This window comes from Bos mutus, chromosome 7 (genome assembly GCF_027580195.1).
Source record: "Bos mutus isolate GX-2022 chromosome 7, NWIPB_WYAK_1.1, whole genome shotgun sequence".
Taxonomy (NCBI): Eukaryota; Metazoa; Chordata; class Mammalia; order Artiodactyla; family Bovidae; genus Bos; species Bos mutus.
The window spans coordinates 24,947,238-24,962,433 of record NC_091623.1 but is presented as its reverse complement, the minus strand read 5'-3'; the positions used below and the strand labels follow the sequence as shown (position 1 = coordinate 24,962,433).

General features: G+C 38.7%; 1 protein-coding gene across 1 annotated transcript in view; it reads left to right on the top strand.

Annotated features, from left to right (window-relative positions):
* KIAA0825 (KIAA0825 ortholog) overlaps window positions 1–15,196 on the top strand; it is a 429,397-nt gene that overhangs the window by 210,163 nt on the left and 204,038 nt on the right. Inside the window, 2 exon segments of the mRNA XM_070373134.1 lie at window positions 8,291–8,699; window positions 13,235–13,394. Coding sequence (XP_070229235.1) covers window positions 8,291–8,699; window positions 13,235–13,394 — 569 coding nt within the window.

Genomic DNA, 15,196 nt, shown 5'->3' with positions numbered 1-15,196 from the left:
CCTATGGTTCTGGATTCAGTGCATTGTTCCTCTTCAGGGCAATGTGTCTACCAAGTGTACTGAAAAATTATCAAAGATCTATATTATTCATTTATTTTATTACTCAAGTCCTTTCTTGTTAGTTACTTCCTATCTAGATGTCTCTACTTTCCAAGAATTTCAAAAGGTTCCTTTGGATGTATCTTATTTACCTGTTTGTATCCATGAATCTTTAGAATTTTTAAAATACATCTTTTCCTTTTTATCTTCATCTTTAAAGAAGAGTATTTTTTCACTAACTGTAAGGAAACTCTCAACAGTAAAGTACTCCAGCTGAACAGTAAAACACTCCTGCTAAATCTAAATCCATTTGAGGAAAGTAGCTGTTCTTTCATCCTTCTCCATAGTGGTCCTGAATAATGTGAATCTTATCCAGGAACCTTATATTAAAGACTCAAATCAAATTATCTATCAGTGACCTTTCATAGTAATGCTTTAATTCTGTCCAAACCCTATTAAACTGCCTTTGAATCCAGTAAAGCCATTTAATTCAAATTGGAAAATGTCAGATATTCATTACTTAAGTTCTTCCTCATCAGAGTTGTTGCCATCTCCCCTTTCTAGCTTTGGGATATTTCCTAGATTTTGAGCAATACAAGAGGCATGATCTATAGTTTATATAGCATGTCATATGAGTAGCACTTTTTTGTTTGTGGCTTTCAAGTTGGTCTATTCACAAACAATTTTTTTTTTTCTACAAGTATTTTGGAACTCTGCCATAACATTTCAAAGGGCCTCTGGTTTCCACTCCCACCCCGGCCCCGAAAAAAACTTAGTTTGTATTGATCGATACCAGTTCTTATGGTTTTCCTTACTAAATAATACTTTTTCATAAAATTATCAGTAAGAGTAGAAATATAACACTTAGAGAGGCATGCAGGAGTGCCAAATCACATATAAATACTATAAAAGAAAGTGGTGGAGGAAGGTGACCTTATAAAGCATTTTGTGCATTTCAGGATGTGAAAATAGGAGAATACCATTGTTCTTCATTTCTGTCCTCTTTTAAATTGACATTACTCAATCTTTAGTTTCCCTACAACGTACAAGATAGATAACATGTTCATGCCAGACAGTAAGTCACTTACTCATTCAATAGATAGACATTTACTAAGTCAATTACAACTATATATGAGGTACTGGAATTGGGTCAGGGATAAACCGTTGATGAGAGATCCCCTCTTGATTCTTGAAGACTAGTATAAATGTTTACAAATAGGTACAAACACCTCCGGAGGTGTATAAGACAATTCTGTGGTGGGTGAAAAGACAGCAAGCGAAACTACTGACATTTCATATGGAGCCTGTTACGGAATTCTCCCTGGGTCTGTGAGCAGGCCAGTCGTGTGTTGGGGACATTATTGTTAGTGAGGGCATGTACAGGGTAACCTCCTTCATTAGCTTTCATCATTCAGCAATCAATTAAGGTTGTCCTTTGTATTTCAGAACCTAGTTTTCACAAAATTAATCCTCACAAAACACAGAAGTGGCTTTAACATATTCTTAGAAATAACAAATCAACTGCGGTTTAAAACTATTACTGGGAATCCAAGGGAAAACAAACAGTGAGAAAGTAAAAAAAACTCACACTGAGGAAAATTACTATTTCTAACATAAACTGTTTCTCAGCCATATTACAAGTTAGAACACTGATAATCTGATCAGATTTGGCCAAAAATAAATAAAAAAGGAGTGGGAAAACCATCTGAAGCATGGCTTTCCATACTTTGTTGTTAAAGATGAATCCCTCCAAAATAAGTATTGTGCCTTGAGATATTAGCTAAATATAGTTTGAAGACTTCTTGATTAGCGGAAGATTTCAAAACTAAGCATACAAACATGAAGATAAACCTTGATAATCATTTTCAGCAATGTTTTAAGTCGATTGATATTTAATTTAGTCCTTGGCAAAATTCATCTAAATAATGAAGTGCTTAGGGGCCTTTTTTTTTTTTTTTTTTTTTTGAGGATTCTAACTTAAAAGACAAATAGTCACTAGCTTAAGGAAACATTTGTCCTTCCTGACATAGTGAAAATGATGGAACATGGAAAACACTGAAGATTTTAAAAAAATAAATAGTACAATAAATTATACAGTTAAGAGATTTACCGAAGAATTGAATGGAGGTTCAGATGTTTCTGATATAGCTCAGCTTAGGTATTCACTCCCTAAGTGAATACGCAAAGAATTCTCTCCCCAAGAGCAAACACACAAAGAATTAGTTGTTTTATTTCTTTGACAATGACCAAAGGAAAGATATACCAAAGAATGTATTGTCTTACCACTAAATTACTTTTTAAATAGAAAGAATGCTTTATGGGAAAACTCAGGAGTAATTGTTTCTAACTAAAACAATAGATTCTTTAGAGGAAACAGAGGTAGCAAGCACCACAGAGCACATGTATTCCAGGCATCATTCACACGTGGATTGTTGAAAAAGAAAGTGACGGCAGAAATATGCCAAGTGTTATCAGAAGTCATTCAGATAGTTTATTTTGTAAAACCCAGAAATATTAGTTTTATAAAAGCGAGTATCACCTATATAAATGTCATCGCTGCACCACGTAAGAACTTAGAATTTGCTAGCTTGATTTAAAATGTTCCAAATAAGTGTTTCGGTTATTTTTGAATACTTTTCTCAAAAGTACAAAAATGAGGGCATCCCTGGTGGCTCTGGTGGAGAGTCCGCCTGCCAATGCAGAAGACACGGGTCCCATCCCTGAGCCGGGAAGATTCCTGCATGCAGAGAAGCAGCTAAGCTCACATGCCACAGTACTGAGCGTGTGCTCGAGAGCTCAGGACCCACAGCTGCTGAGCCCGCGTGATGCAGCTGCCGAAGCCTGCACCTTAGAACCCAGTGCTCTGCAACAAGAAAATCCACTGCAACGAAGGGCCTCGTACCACCACTGGAGCGTGGCCCCCGATTACCGTAAATACAGAAAAGTCCACACTGCAACAAGGACCCAGCACAGCCAAAAAGTTTTTTTTAAATACAAAAATGAAATATTTTCAGTTTGTTGCAAGAACAATTAATTAACATAATGGTGATGACTATTCATTAGTCAGATTTCAACGATAACGTTTGTCTTTTTGGTGGTTAAGATTGAAAAACTAGTGCGAGGATTTCACAGGTTGCATGTGGATCAATGTATATGTTCATGTAGTGACTTTGTCACCTATGACAGTCATTAAAACCAAGTGTTGAAACAAACTAAATAACCTGACATTTGAATCAATGTGTTACAAACTATTAAAGCCCAGATTTTTAAAAGAATAAAGCATATAAAATCACATTATCCTCACTCAGTAATGTATTATCGATATTTGATACCATTCAGTTCAGTTCAGTTCAGTCGCTCAGTCATGTCCGACTCTTTAGGACCCCTTGAATCGCAGCACACCAGGCCTCCCTGTCCATCACCAACTCCCGGAGTTCACCCAGACCCACGTCCATCAAGTCAGTGATGCCATCCAGCCATCTCATCCTCTGTCATCCCCTTCTCCTCCTGCCCCCAATCCCTCCCAGCATCAGAGTCTTTTCCAATGAGTCAACTCTTCGCATGAGGTAGCCAAAGTACTGGAGTTGCAGCTTCAGCATCATTCCCTCCAAAGAAATCCCAGGGCTGATCTCCTTCAGAATGGACTGGTTGGATCTCCTTGCAGTCTAAGGGACTCTCAAGAGTCTTCTCCAACACCACAGTTCAAAAGCATCAATTCTTCTGCACTCAGCTTTCTTTATAGTCCAACTCTCACATCCATACATGACCACAGGAAGAACCATAGCCTTGACTAGACGGACCTTTGTTGGCAAAGTAAATGTCTCTGCTTTTGAATATGCTATCTAGGTTGGTCATAAGTAAACAATATTTTAAAAGTTAATTTTAAGACATTATTTGTCTTTACCTTTTTCATTGTAAATTTCATTTTTTTGCATGTTTTATAATCTCCAAAATATATTATTACAATCAGTAGTCTATGCATAAGAAGGAAGACATGATAAGTATATAAATGTACTTCTCACATTGCATTCAATGTCATATTCAAAGCTATGGTTTTTCCAGTAGTCATGTATGGATGTGAGAGTTGGACTATAAAAAAAGCTGAGCACCAAAGAATTGATGCTTTTGAACTGTGGTGTTGGAGAAGACTCTTGAGAGTCCCTTGGAAAGCCAGGAGATCCAACCAGTCAATCCTAAAGGAAATCAGCCCTGAATATTCTTTGGAAGGACTGATGCCGAAGCTGAAATTCCAATACTTTGGCCACCTGATGTGATGAATGGACTCACTAGAAAAGACCCTGATTCTGGGAAAGATTGAAGATGGGAGCAGAAGGGGCTGACAGAGGATGAGATGGTTGGATGGCATCACTGACTTGATGGACATGAGTTTGAGCAAGCTTGGGAGTTGGTGATGGACAGGGAAGCCTGGCGTGCTACAGTCTATGAGGTCACAGGGAGTCGGATGCAAGTGAATGACTGAACTGAACATTGCATTCATTCTAGGACATACATTTTTTCACACTTTATCAAATTGGGATGGCTCTTGCAATATATTACATATAAAGGACTTAGAAGTCAACTTATTTAAATAAAGACAGACTAATGAATGTGTGGCATTCTTAAAAGATCCATCCTGGTGTGTTGTCAGCATCGTCATAGACTCAGGCCCTGCGATTGTGCTTGTGTGGTGCTGTGCTGTGCTTAGTGGCTCAGTCGTGTCTGACTCTGTGACCCCATGGACTGCAGTCCACCAGGCTCCTCTGTCCATGGGATTTTCCAGGCAAGAATACTGGAGTGGGTTGCCATACCCTCCTTTAGGGGATCTTCCCAACCCAGAGATCATACCCAGGTCTCCTGCCTTGCAGGCAGGTTATTTACTGTCTGAACTACGAGGGAAGCCCTGACCCGTGGTCAGTAGAATGGATTTGTCATCAGTCTAAAGGTTCTGACTAGAATTTGCCTAAGTTTTGATAAAGTAGTTGGAGATTTGAGTACATGCAGTTCTCAGATTTTGTAAATATTAGTAGGGATACAGGTGTGAAGAGAATTATTAATCTTTACCTGATATCTACTTATTTTGTCAAATGTTTACTCAGGATATGCAGATAAGCCCTCTTTAGGTTAAACAGAATATAAGATATAATCTTGCAGATTGGGGCATATGAGATGCAAACACATTAAGAACAATAAAATGTTTAAGATATTTAAGAACATTGACAAGAGTGGTTTCTTAATTTGCTTTATCTATATTTCAAGCTTCATCTAAACATATTTATTTGAATAAAAAGAAGACATTTATTGAACTATTTTTTACAAAGTACTGAACTAGATACTTTTTTATTTATTCATGTATTTAATACAAAAGTCTCCTGAGATCATTCAAATATATCTTGGACTGAATACAATTTTTACAAACATAAAAACACTGTTCCAGTTAATTCTGAAAATCATTCTTAAGTTGTCATGGATTTCTGAGGAATCACTAGACCAGACCTATGTTTTCCAAGAGCTTTGTACTTTTTAAGAGGAGAGTGCTATTTCTATTTTGAATAGAATTTGTTTCTATTTTGTAAATAAGGTCATTTGTTTCATTTCTTCTTAGATTCTGCATGTATGGAACCTCATATGCTATTTCTCCTTCTCTGTCTGACTTACTTCACTATGACAATCTCTAGTTCCATCTATGTTGCTGCAAATAGCATTATTTCATTATTTTAAATGACTAATACCCCATTATATGTGTGTGTGTGTGTGTGTGTGTGTGTGTCTCTATCTCATTTCTTCTTTTTCCATTACTCTGTTGGTGAACATTTAGGTAGCTTCCTTGTCTTGGCTATTGTAAACAGTGCTGCCATGAACACTGGGGTGCGGGTATCCTTTTGGATGTTATTTTCCTTTGGATATATGCCTAGGAGGGGGATTGCAGGGCCACACGGTAGCTCAATTTTTAGTTTGTAAAGAAACCTCCACACTGTTCTCCATAGTCTCCGTGTCAGTTTACATTCCCACTAGTAGTGTAGGAGGTTCCCTTGTCTCCACTCGGTCTCCAACATTTATTCTTTGTGAATTTTTTGATGATAGCCATTTTGACTAGTGTGAGGTGATATCTCATTGTAGTTTTGATTGCATTCATATAATAATTTGTGACGTTGAACATCTTTTCGTGTGCCTGTTGAGCATCTGTATGTCTTCTTTGAGAGCTTCTCTGATGGCTCAGACAGTAAAGAATCTGCTTGCAATGCAAGAGACCTGGGTTCGATCCCTGGGCTGGGAAGATCCTCTGGAGAAGGAAGTAGCAACCCACTCCAGTATTCTTGCCTGGAGAATCCCATGGACCAAGGAGCCTGGAGGGCTACAGTCCATGGGGTTGCACAGAGTTGGACATGACTGACCGACTAACACTAACTAACATGTCTTCTTTGGGGAGTGTCTGTTTAGGTCTTCTGCCCATTTTTTGATTGGGTTGTTTGTTTTAATGGTCTCCAAAATCCACAGAGTAACTTCTTAAAATGTCACGAATATCTTAAGAAATCTTTCACAGTGTTTTATTATTTTTGTTCAGTAAAAACAGTGAAAAATATTTTTCTGAAGAACTTATAGCTACCTTCTTTTAGACTTTCACTCTGTTCCAATGTTCAAATTCAACTATGTACATAGTGTATTAAAATGCTTGTATCTGGCTTTACAAGGTACTCAAGGAGTGAGATTTTATTCCATGCTCTTGGGGAGCTTTTAGTCTAGTTGTAAAGACAACTCATGAATGTATAAATAAGAATATAACAAACAATGATAGATGATAATACAAAAGATAATACAACATGGCATTTTATGAACCTAATTACAGCACAGTCATATGGGTAATATGTCCAAATAAATTCATAGGAGGAAAAAACTTTGAACCAAAAGTTGAAGGTTATGAGTGACCTGTGAAGAACGAGGGCATTCCATGTGAGAATAATGAGATATTCCAAGAAGCCTAAGAGCAAAGAGGATGAAACGAAGATGAGGTTCACCGAAACTGCCTGCAGCTAGACTAGAGAGTGTTTTGACAGCAATGCTCCAGAGACTGATCTCATAACAGTGGAAAACAGCTAAAAGAATTGTAGCAGAGAAATTAGGTAATGAAGTTAACAAAGTTAGGTACTAGTATACACATCTGGCTTTACAGCTGGGCATAGTCTGGAGCAGAGAGATGGGTTAGGAGAATCCTACAACAGTCCAGATACCACTTGTGAGGGCAGGGTTGAATAGGTAGTAGCCTTGGTCACAGTGAGGCAAAACTGCATGTCAAAGATGATGGAGTAGTAAGATTGATCAGTGTAGCCCCTAATCTTATATGAAGGATTAGGAGGAATATTTAAACAATTCAAAAGGAAAGAAGAAAATGATGAATAACTTTCCTGGTGGCTCAGACAGTAAAGTGTCTGCCTGCAATGAGGGAGACCCGGGTTCAATCCCTGGGTCAGGAAGATCTCCTGGAGAAGGAAATGGCAACCCACTCCAGTATTCTTTCCTGGGCAGAGGAGCCTGGTAGGCTACAGTCCATGGGGTTGCAAAGAGTCAGACACAACACACTCAATGATGAGGAGGACAGAGAAGTGGAATGCCCATCTGGGAGCTGGAGTGGTTGAAAGGCCAAGGCTGAAGGTTCTAGAATCATCTAGAAGAATGGTTCTCAACTAGGAAGATAGAGAACAATTTGGCAATGCTTTGGAGACATGGGGTCTAATGATAGGGAGGGACTGGGGGCTGGAATAGGATCAGCGTGGAGGGACTGTCTTACATGGATTGTAGGGGGAGGCTGTCAGAGGAAATGACATTTGAGCTGAAAATTAAAAAAAGAGCCAGTCCCGGCAAGAGCTGGAATGATTCTGTCATGGATGCCAGGAGAAGAATAGAAAGGCTTAAGGAAGTGCCAAAGGCCACAAAAAGGTTGCAGCACGGGTATCTTTGCATTTATTGATTAGGAGGACCTTGGGCCCTTTAAACCTATAATCTTAATAGATAAAAATATAAGTAATAATTCTGAATTTTCTAATCATTTCTGAGAGGAAAAATTAAGTTGGGGGACTTGGGGAATTTTTGGCAGGACTGCAGAGGACCCCAGTAGAGTTCCGTCGGAATATGTCAAGCACTTGCTCTTCTCAACAATTTTCTCCACAAAAATTAGACATCCCCACACAACACTCAACACAGTGATGGAACGCAAATGCTAATACTAATCATACCTTTTCTTTCTTTTCTCCCCCAGGCTTCACAAGGCTTGCTGCTCAGGCAGTATCTATTGTAATCAGCAAGTTACCTACAGTGATTGCATGCTTGCCTCCCCCAATTAAATACTTCTTTTTTCTGTCTGAGAGAAAAATGTCAGAAAACTTCGTTGAATTGAAGAAAGCTGGCCTGCTTGTCTGGAACTTGATTGTAATTATATGTCGGATATTTGAGGATGGAAACACTGTGGAACTTTTAACAGGTGCCTCCCTTGACAGATGGAGTAAAGAGAAACTCGGTTTAGTCTGTTTGTGTTTGGAAAGCATCATGGGAGAGCAGACGAGTAGCCCTAATCAAATGACCCAAAAGGTTCTACGGAGCATCGAGCAGCAGAAACCCAAATGGGTTGAATGCCAGTTGTTGAGAGCAAGGAAACTGAGCACCGAATGGTAAAGTTATGTTTTTCTTTCCCCGAATTGCATCAGACACATTCCCAAAAAACAAAATCACCTATAAACAACCACCACCTCAAAATATTGTCAGATAGGCAGCCATGGTCATCTTGCTAACTTCATGGGAACTTTGATGAATACAAGCAAAGATAAATATTCCATCAAACGCTGGATTGTTAAATGTTCCTTGTCTTATTAAAATTTGAACCCCATTGATACACTGGAACACTATACCTGTGTAGTCCCCATCTCAAGGTTTCTGATTAAAAGGGTGGTGGTTAAACCCAGGAGAATTTGGTTTCACTCCTTTTCAATGTGCAAACAGGTATCTCGTGGATAGCCTGGAGCTTTTTGTAAATGGATTGGCCAGGGAGATTAAATTAAGAAGGAATTAATGGGTATAAAAGGCTCTTTATTGCTTTCTGTGTACCTGATTGTCAAAAAGGTACACATTTTTCATCTGGTAATGTAAGAATCCCAGAGGGCAACTGGGGCATATCACACTCAAGCTATAAACACACCCAGCTGTTTCTGTATGAAAATGTCAGCCTTCTCCTCGGTTTGGCACTGAGAGCTAAGTGATTTGTGGTATTGCAAAGATTTTTAAGGGTCCCTGATGAATTTAAATGTGTACATAGAGTCCTCCTGTCTTACAATTAGTCTTCAGTATAGAACTGCATGATATTGATAAAGGAGTTATGGTTCATATGGTCTACAGATCACTAAGCCAGACTCCCCCACACACTTTTTTTTTTTTTACACCATTCACAGATACTGTCCTCCATTCTTTTGAAATATATTCATATTGCTAGAAAGTACTATTGTAACTTTCTGCCTGAAACAACTAAAAGTTGTTAGTTTTAGTACATGGCAGTGATAGAGTTCAGGTTTTGGAATTATATGGACAAATACAAATCCTTTGTAAATGGGCCATCTTTTGTGAGTTATGGGGTTGTGCAGGTTGGATCCCTGGGTTGGGAAGATCCCCTGCAGCAGGAAATGGCAACCCATTCCTGTATTCCTGCCAGGAGAATCCTATGGACAGAGGAACCTGGAGGGCTACAGTCCATGGGATTGCAAAAAGTCGGACGCAACTGAGCGACTGAGCGCTCACGTACAAAGCTGGTAGACTTGTTTTGAAAGGTTAAATAACAGTCATAAAGCTCTTAACATCAAGCTTAGACCTAGTAAGCATTTGTTATTTATGAACTATTAAAATAAGCTGCACTGTTTAGTAGTGTGATGACAAATGCTCTTTACTAGTTTATGTTAATCTGTGAGACTTCATATTAATCGAAATTACTGTAAGTAATCATGTAAGTAGTGTAAATAATGTAAGAAATGTAAGTAATCATTTTCCTGGCCTTGTCATACTGACTTTTAAAAATTTACTTGTGGGGCATCCTGTGTGTAAGATTAAGAATAGCAGTCAGGAAAATGCTTAGTAACGTTGACAGTGACCTTAATCTTTACATTTGCATTGGATACCAATTTATAGGCTTTAATGCAAAGACTAAAAGATTAAGGCCACGTGTCATTATCCATGGCAGTGGGTGTAGAAGGGAGAGAAGAGAAGCAGAGTAAAAACAGTGGATTTGATTATAAAGTTAAATGTATGATACTGCTGAATTAGGAGACTATCAATAAGATAAGTGGAAAGTAATGTCTCTAATATACCTTGAGCTACATACAGAAATCCAGAGGTGAAATTTTTTCCTTAAAAGTTGATTTTAGTCTAAGTGTTTTATAAATAGCACCAACACATCTGATATTTTCTACAGTAGGGAATTGTCTAGCCAATATTTGGCTGATTAGTTTTATGTTGCAACTTGCATCAAAAATAATTTTTATTAACTTTTAAAAAATGTTTTACAGCCCTCAAAAATTCTGAATACACTTTATGTAGCTTGTAATTAGCATGGTGCTATATCTTTCTCGATTTCTCAAATAATTTCAATGTAAAAAAATCCAGATTTAAAAGTTATTTCATTTATTTGAAAAAGAATTAAATTTGACCTATTAACAGACTTTAGGTAATCACTTATGAGTTTGGGTGCTATAGAAACGCTTCATCCTGACTTTGCCTTTAAGTTGATTTTCTGATATACACATGAACTTCCATCTCTACTCATTTCTCACAGATAGACAATCATTTAGTTCATAGATCTATACCATGAGGAAGATGTATTTTAAACCATGATGTCTGTATACAGGTGGAGGGTTATATTTTTTGAAAATGGTGGCTCAGATGGTAAAAAATCTGCCTGAAATGTGGGAGATCTGGGTTCAATCCACGAATTGGGAAGATCCTCTGGAGAAGAGAATGGTAACCTACCCCAGTATTTGTAGGGCTTCCCTGGTGGCTCAGATGGTAAAGAATCCACCCACAATGTGGGAGACCTGGGTTTGATCCCGGGGTCGAGAAGATCCTCTGAAGAAGGGAATGGCTACCCACTCCAGTACACTTGCCTGGAGAACTCCACGGACAGAGGAGCCTGCTGGGCTGCCGTCCACGGTGTTGCAGAGCTGGGCAGGACTGAGTGACTAAACACCTTCACTACTTTTTCACATGAGGATGTAAGCACTTAAACTAAAATAGTTCTTCTGTTATGATAACTGAAATCTTGATTCCTCATGAAGATTATCTTGGATCCCCACGATATCATTTAGCCAGATTTCTTTCACTTGCACCCAGATTTAACTTTGATTTTATGGAAATTGTGAGCATAACTGCAATGGAAAGGCGGCAGCTGTAAGCAGTGCTTGTCTTGCATGCTGCCTGAAAGCATTACTATTCATTAAAATAACCTTCACTTTGTAGTAACACTCAAGCTGTAAACAGTCAACTTAGATTCTGGAGAACACACAGGCCAAAAAAAGTAAAGAAATGTCTGTCTTTGCAAAGTAATTTGTCGAGTTGAAGATTATTGTTTTTCATCATGGTGACCCTGACTTGGCTGGCTGGGTGCATATACAGATTAAGATTAATGCAGTTATTCCTTGGCTAAGGTCTGCCTCTTTCAGGGCACATTCTCCCTAATGACATGATTGATAGGCAGTCCCAAATCCAGAGAGGAACTCATTAATCATAGCATTGACTGAATCCAATCATTTGCTTCACCTGCACAGTGATGGACAGGAAAGGATACAGTTCAGGGGCTGACACTGAGACACTCCTTTGTCAGAGGGCCTCAACTTTTTCAATGTCAGCCTCTACAAAACCCGACAAATTTTGCTTGCAGCCTGTATGCAGTTTCAAAAATGATATTTACAAACTTCTATTACTGCACAAAAGTCTTTTCTGTTTGTTTGCTTGTTTACAGATTTACTCTACCTAATGGATATCTTTAAGAGTAGGATTTGGTTTCATTTTTTTTAGCAAGGCTTATAGGATCATAAACTTTTTTTTTTTTAAGAAGGATGTTTTGAGGCTACATGTGGAAGCAATATAAAAGTTAATGTCCAGCAGCTGGGTATCATTTGGTTCAGTCTTCAGGTCAGCGGCACTGACTCTTAGCAGAACTAATTTTATAATCATGGCAAAATCTCAGTAATGAACTGCAGTATATAGCTGATTACACCACAGTAAATTTCATTTAGTCTGGGAAACAGTGGAAAACCATGCCTTTTCTTAAGAATACTTAGACTGCAAAGCCTAACATGATCCTAATAGCACTTGTAATAAGAAAATTAGTGTAAAACATATATGATGTAAGTTGAGTATCGTGATTTATTTTGCACTGGTATAGTGTGAGAATTAAAAAAAAAGTCATCCATTACTACAATGTGAATAATGTTTAAAATAAAAAATAAGCCTATGAATTCTTATAAAAGAAACGTTTTACACATATAACTTGCACATTCCCGCTGTGCTTACAGGAGAGCCTTTTCCTGGAAGGATAAGCAGAGTAGTGACTTTTGCTAACTATCTGTTACCTGAAAGAAACAGGAGGGAGGGCATGTATTTTTAAAAGGCAACAAGTGTCAAAAGGCCAATTTAAAATACCCAGTGGTAAGCATTCCTCCAGGAAGCACCCAGCCTATATTTAGCATAATAGGCTCCCCCTTTTGACACTTTAATTAGTCTTTAATGTGTCTAAGACAGGTGTAAAGAGAAGGCTACAAAAGACAGAATACCAAAGCTATTTCTGGAATCAAAGATACTCCTTATCCTCAAAGAGAAAATACAAATTATTTCTTAAAAAGAAATGTTTTGTTTTCATCCCACGATTATAGCAATTTCAGCAATTGCGGTAATGGGAAAATGTTTTATAGATTGGAGTATAAATGCAATAAAGAAATATTTTAAAAGAAATGGTTCAATTTTTTAAAATGCTTTCAGGTGCTTAGTTCTAAGGCGCTGTTTATGGGAGCTGCCCGCCGTTTGGGGAAGGTATACCTATTTGAGCAAAGTCTTTATGGGTGCTTTGCATATGAGATTTACATCGAACACTCCACACTCAATCTCTTTGATTATTTTCCATCTTTACAATTCCTTACACTGATACTTAATACGCTTTCTTTGTATTTAGTGCATTTATGACAACAGAGAAAAGCACAGCCTTAGAAGAAGGAGATATCGCTCTTGAACTGACTGAGCAGAAAATAAACATGATGGTCCTGGATATCTGCCACAAACCAGGTGGCAGCGAATACCTGAGGCAAATTTATCACATCATGCGGCTCAATGAGGTAGGGAAACGGCCTTTTTACCGAGCAATTAGGTGTGTACTGGCCTGAGGCAGCGTCTGCTGGCAGCTAAGGGTTAGTCAAGGAGGTGATAATACTTCTTAAAGTCAATACCAAACTCAATATTGCATTATTAATAGAATCTATTCAGCCCAGGATGTTCTGCATTTGTACAGCAGAGGCTTCACGGAAACATTGTAGGTTTTATTTATATGGTTTAAACAATAACACGGCTCATAAACTCAACTCAGTTCGAAATGGTAGAGATGAGAGGTGTAGTTTGGGAATTGTGTATTTGTGACCGTCAAGTTGATGTTAAAATCTGGTATTTGTGAGATGAAGAATTTTCTGAAGACAGATTTTTAGCTCTTCCCTGCAGACGTCACATTTGTGTTGGTGAAGCTGAAGATTTCTTAGACATAATGAGAAACTTCGGAAGAATATCAAACCGTATTCAGGAGCAACTAGATTAAGCTAAGCAGGGAAGCTGATTAGAACCAATGTCATGCTTATTCACCTCTCTGCTGGGTTAAGCCTCTGACCTTCCCTGCTTTTGGTTGTTTTTAGCAAAAATGTGAAGAGTTGATGTTATTTACTTGAAACAAGTTTGCTAATTTAGGTTTTTAATTTGACCATACATAATCTGGGTTCAGGGGCTTCCCTGAGCTGGTAAAGAATCCACCTGCAATGCAGGAGATGCCAGTTCGATTCCTGGGTTGGGAAGATCCCTGGAGAAGGGATAGGCTACCCACTCTAGTATTCATGGGCTTCCCTGGTGGCTCAGATGGTAAAGAATCTGCCTTGCAACCTGGGAGACCTGGGTTCGATCCCTGGGTTGGGAAAATCCCCTGGAGGCGGGTTTGGCTGACCCACTCCAGTATTCTGGCCTGGAGAATCCCCTTGGACAGGGGAGCCTGGCAGGCTACAGTCCATGGGGTCACAAAGAGTCGGACACGACTGAGCAATAAGCACAAGCTCAATCTGGATTCAAATGTGACATCTAACGTGAAGCAGAATTGTGTTTATGTCTGCAAACACTGAATGCATTTTTGGCATAATAAAAATTGTGTAATATGAATAATGTTAAGATATAGCATTTTATCTCATTGAGGTAGGCCTTAAAAAAACATACATTTCCAAAGAGTGAATTAAACTCTACCACAGCATTTTATGACTCGGCTACATAAATGTTCTCCTTACTATGATCTATTTGAAAATTACTTCAAGTGAATCTTGTTTTCTGGCCTTCAGAGAGGTAATCAACCTCAAACAGGTGACCTAACAAGGTGATCAATGATCACCTGAGAAGGAGGCCTTTGTAGCTGTGAGAAACGGTCCTACTTCTGGAGGAACTGGAGCTAAGGAAGGATTGGTAACACAGGAACTCCACCTGTTCACTCTTGCTGAGGAGCTCTCACAGCTTGTCTGAGGGTTCCCTTTGGGGAAAGCAGGAAGTCTGGTGAACTGAAAGACCTCCATTGCGAAGTCACGGTCTTCGTGGGCATGATGTCATGGTCTTCACTGGTCACCTATTTTGGCCAAAGTAACTGTGGTGGTTACAGAGGAACAGATGTTTTAGTCAGAGTACCCTCAGAGCCTTAGTAAGGTTGAGTTATGATAGTTCTGAACACCGCGATTGCAGGTTTAAATGCCCCCTAATAGGATACTTCTCTTTTTCAAAGTTCCAAGAAGACAAAAGATTAGGAAATCACCCGTAAGCAAAATCAGCAAAAATTAAGTTGGGTATTCATTGGCTGTCAGCCACCTGTTGTATTCAGGAAATCGAAAGGCCATTTTCTCCTCGT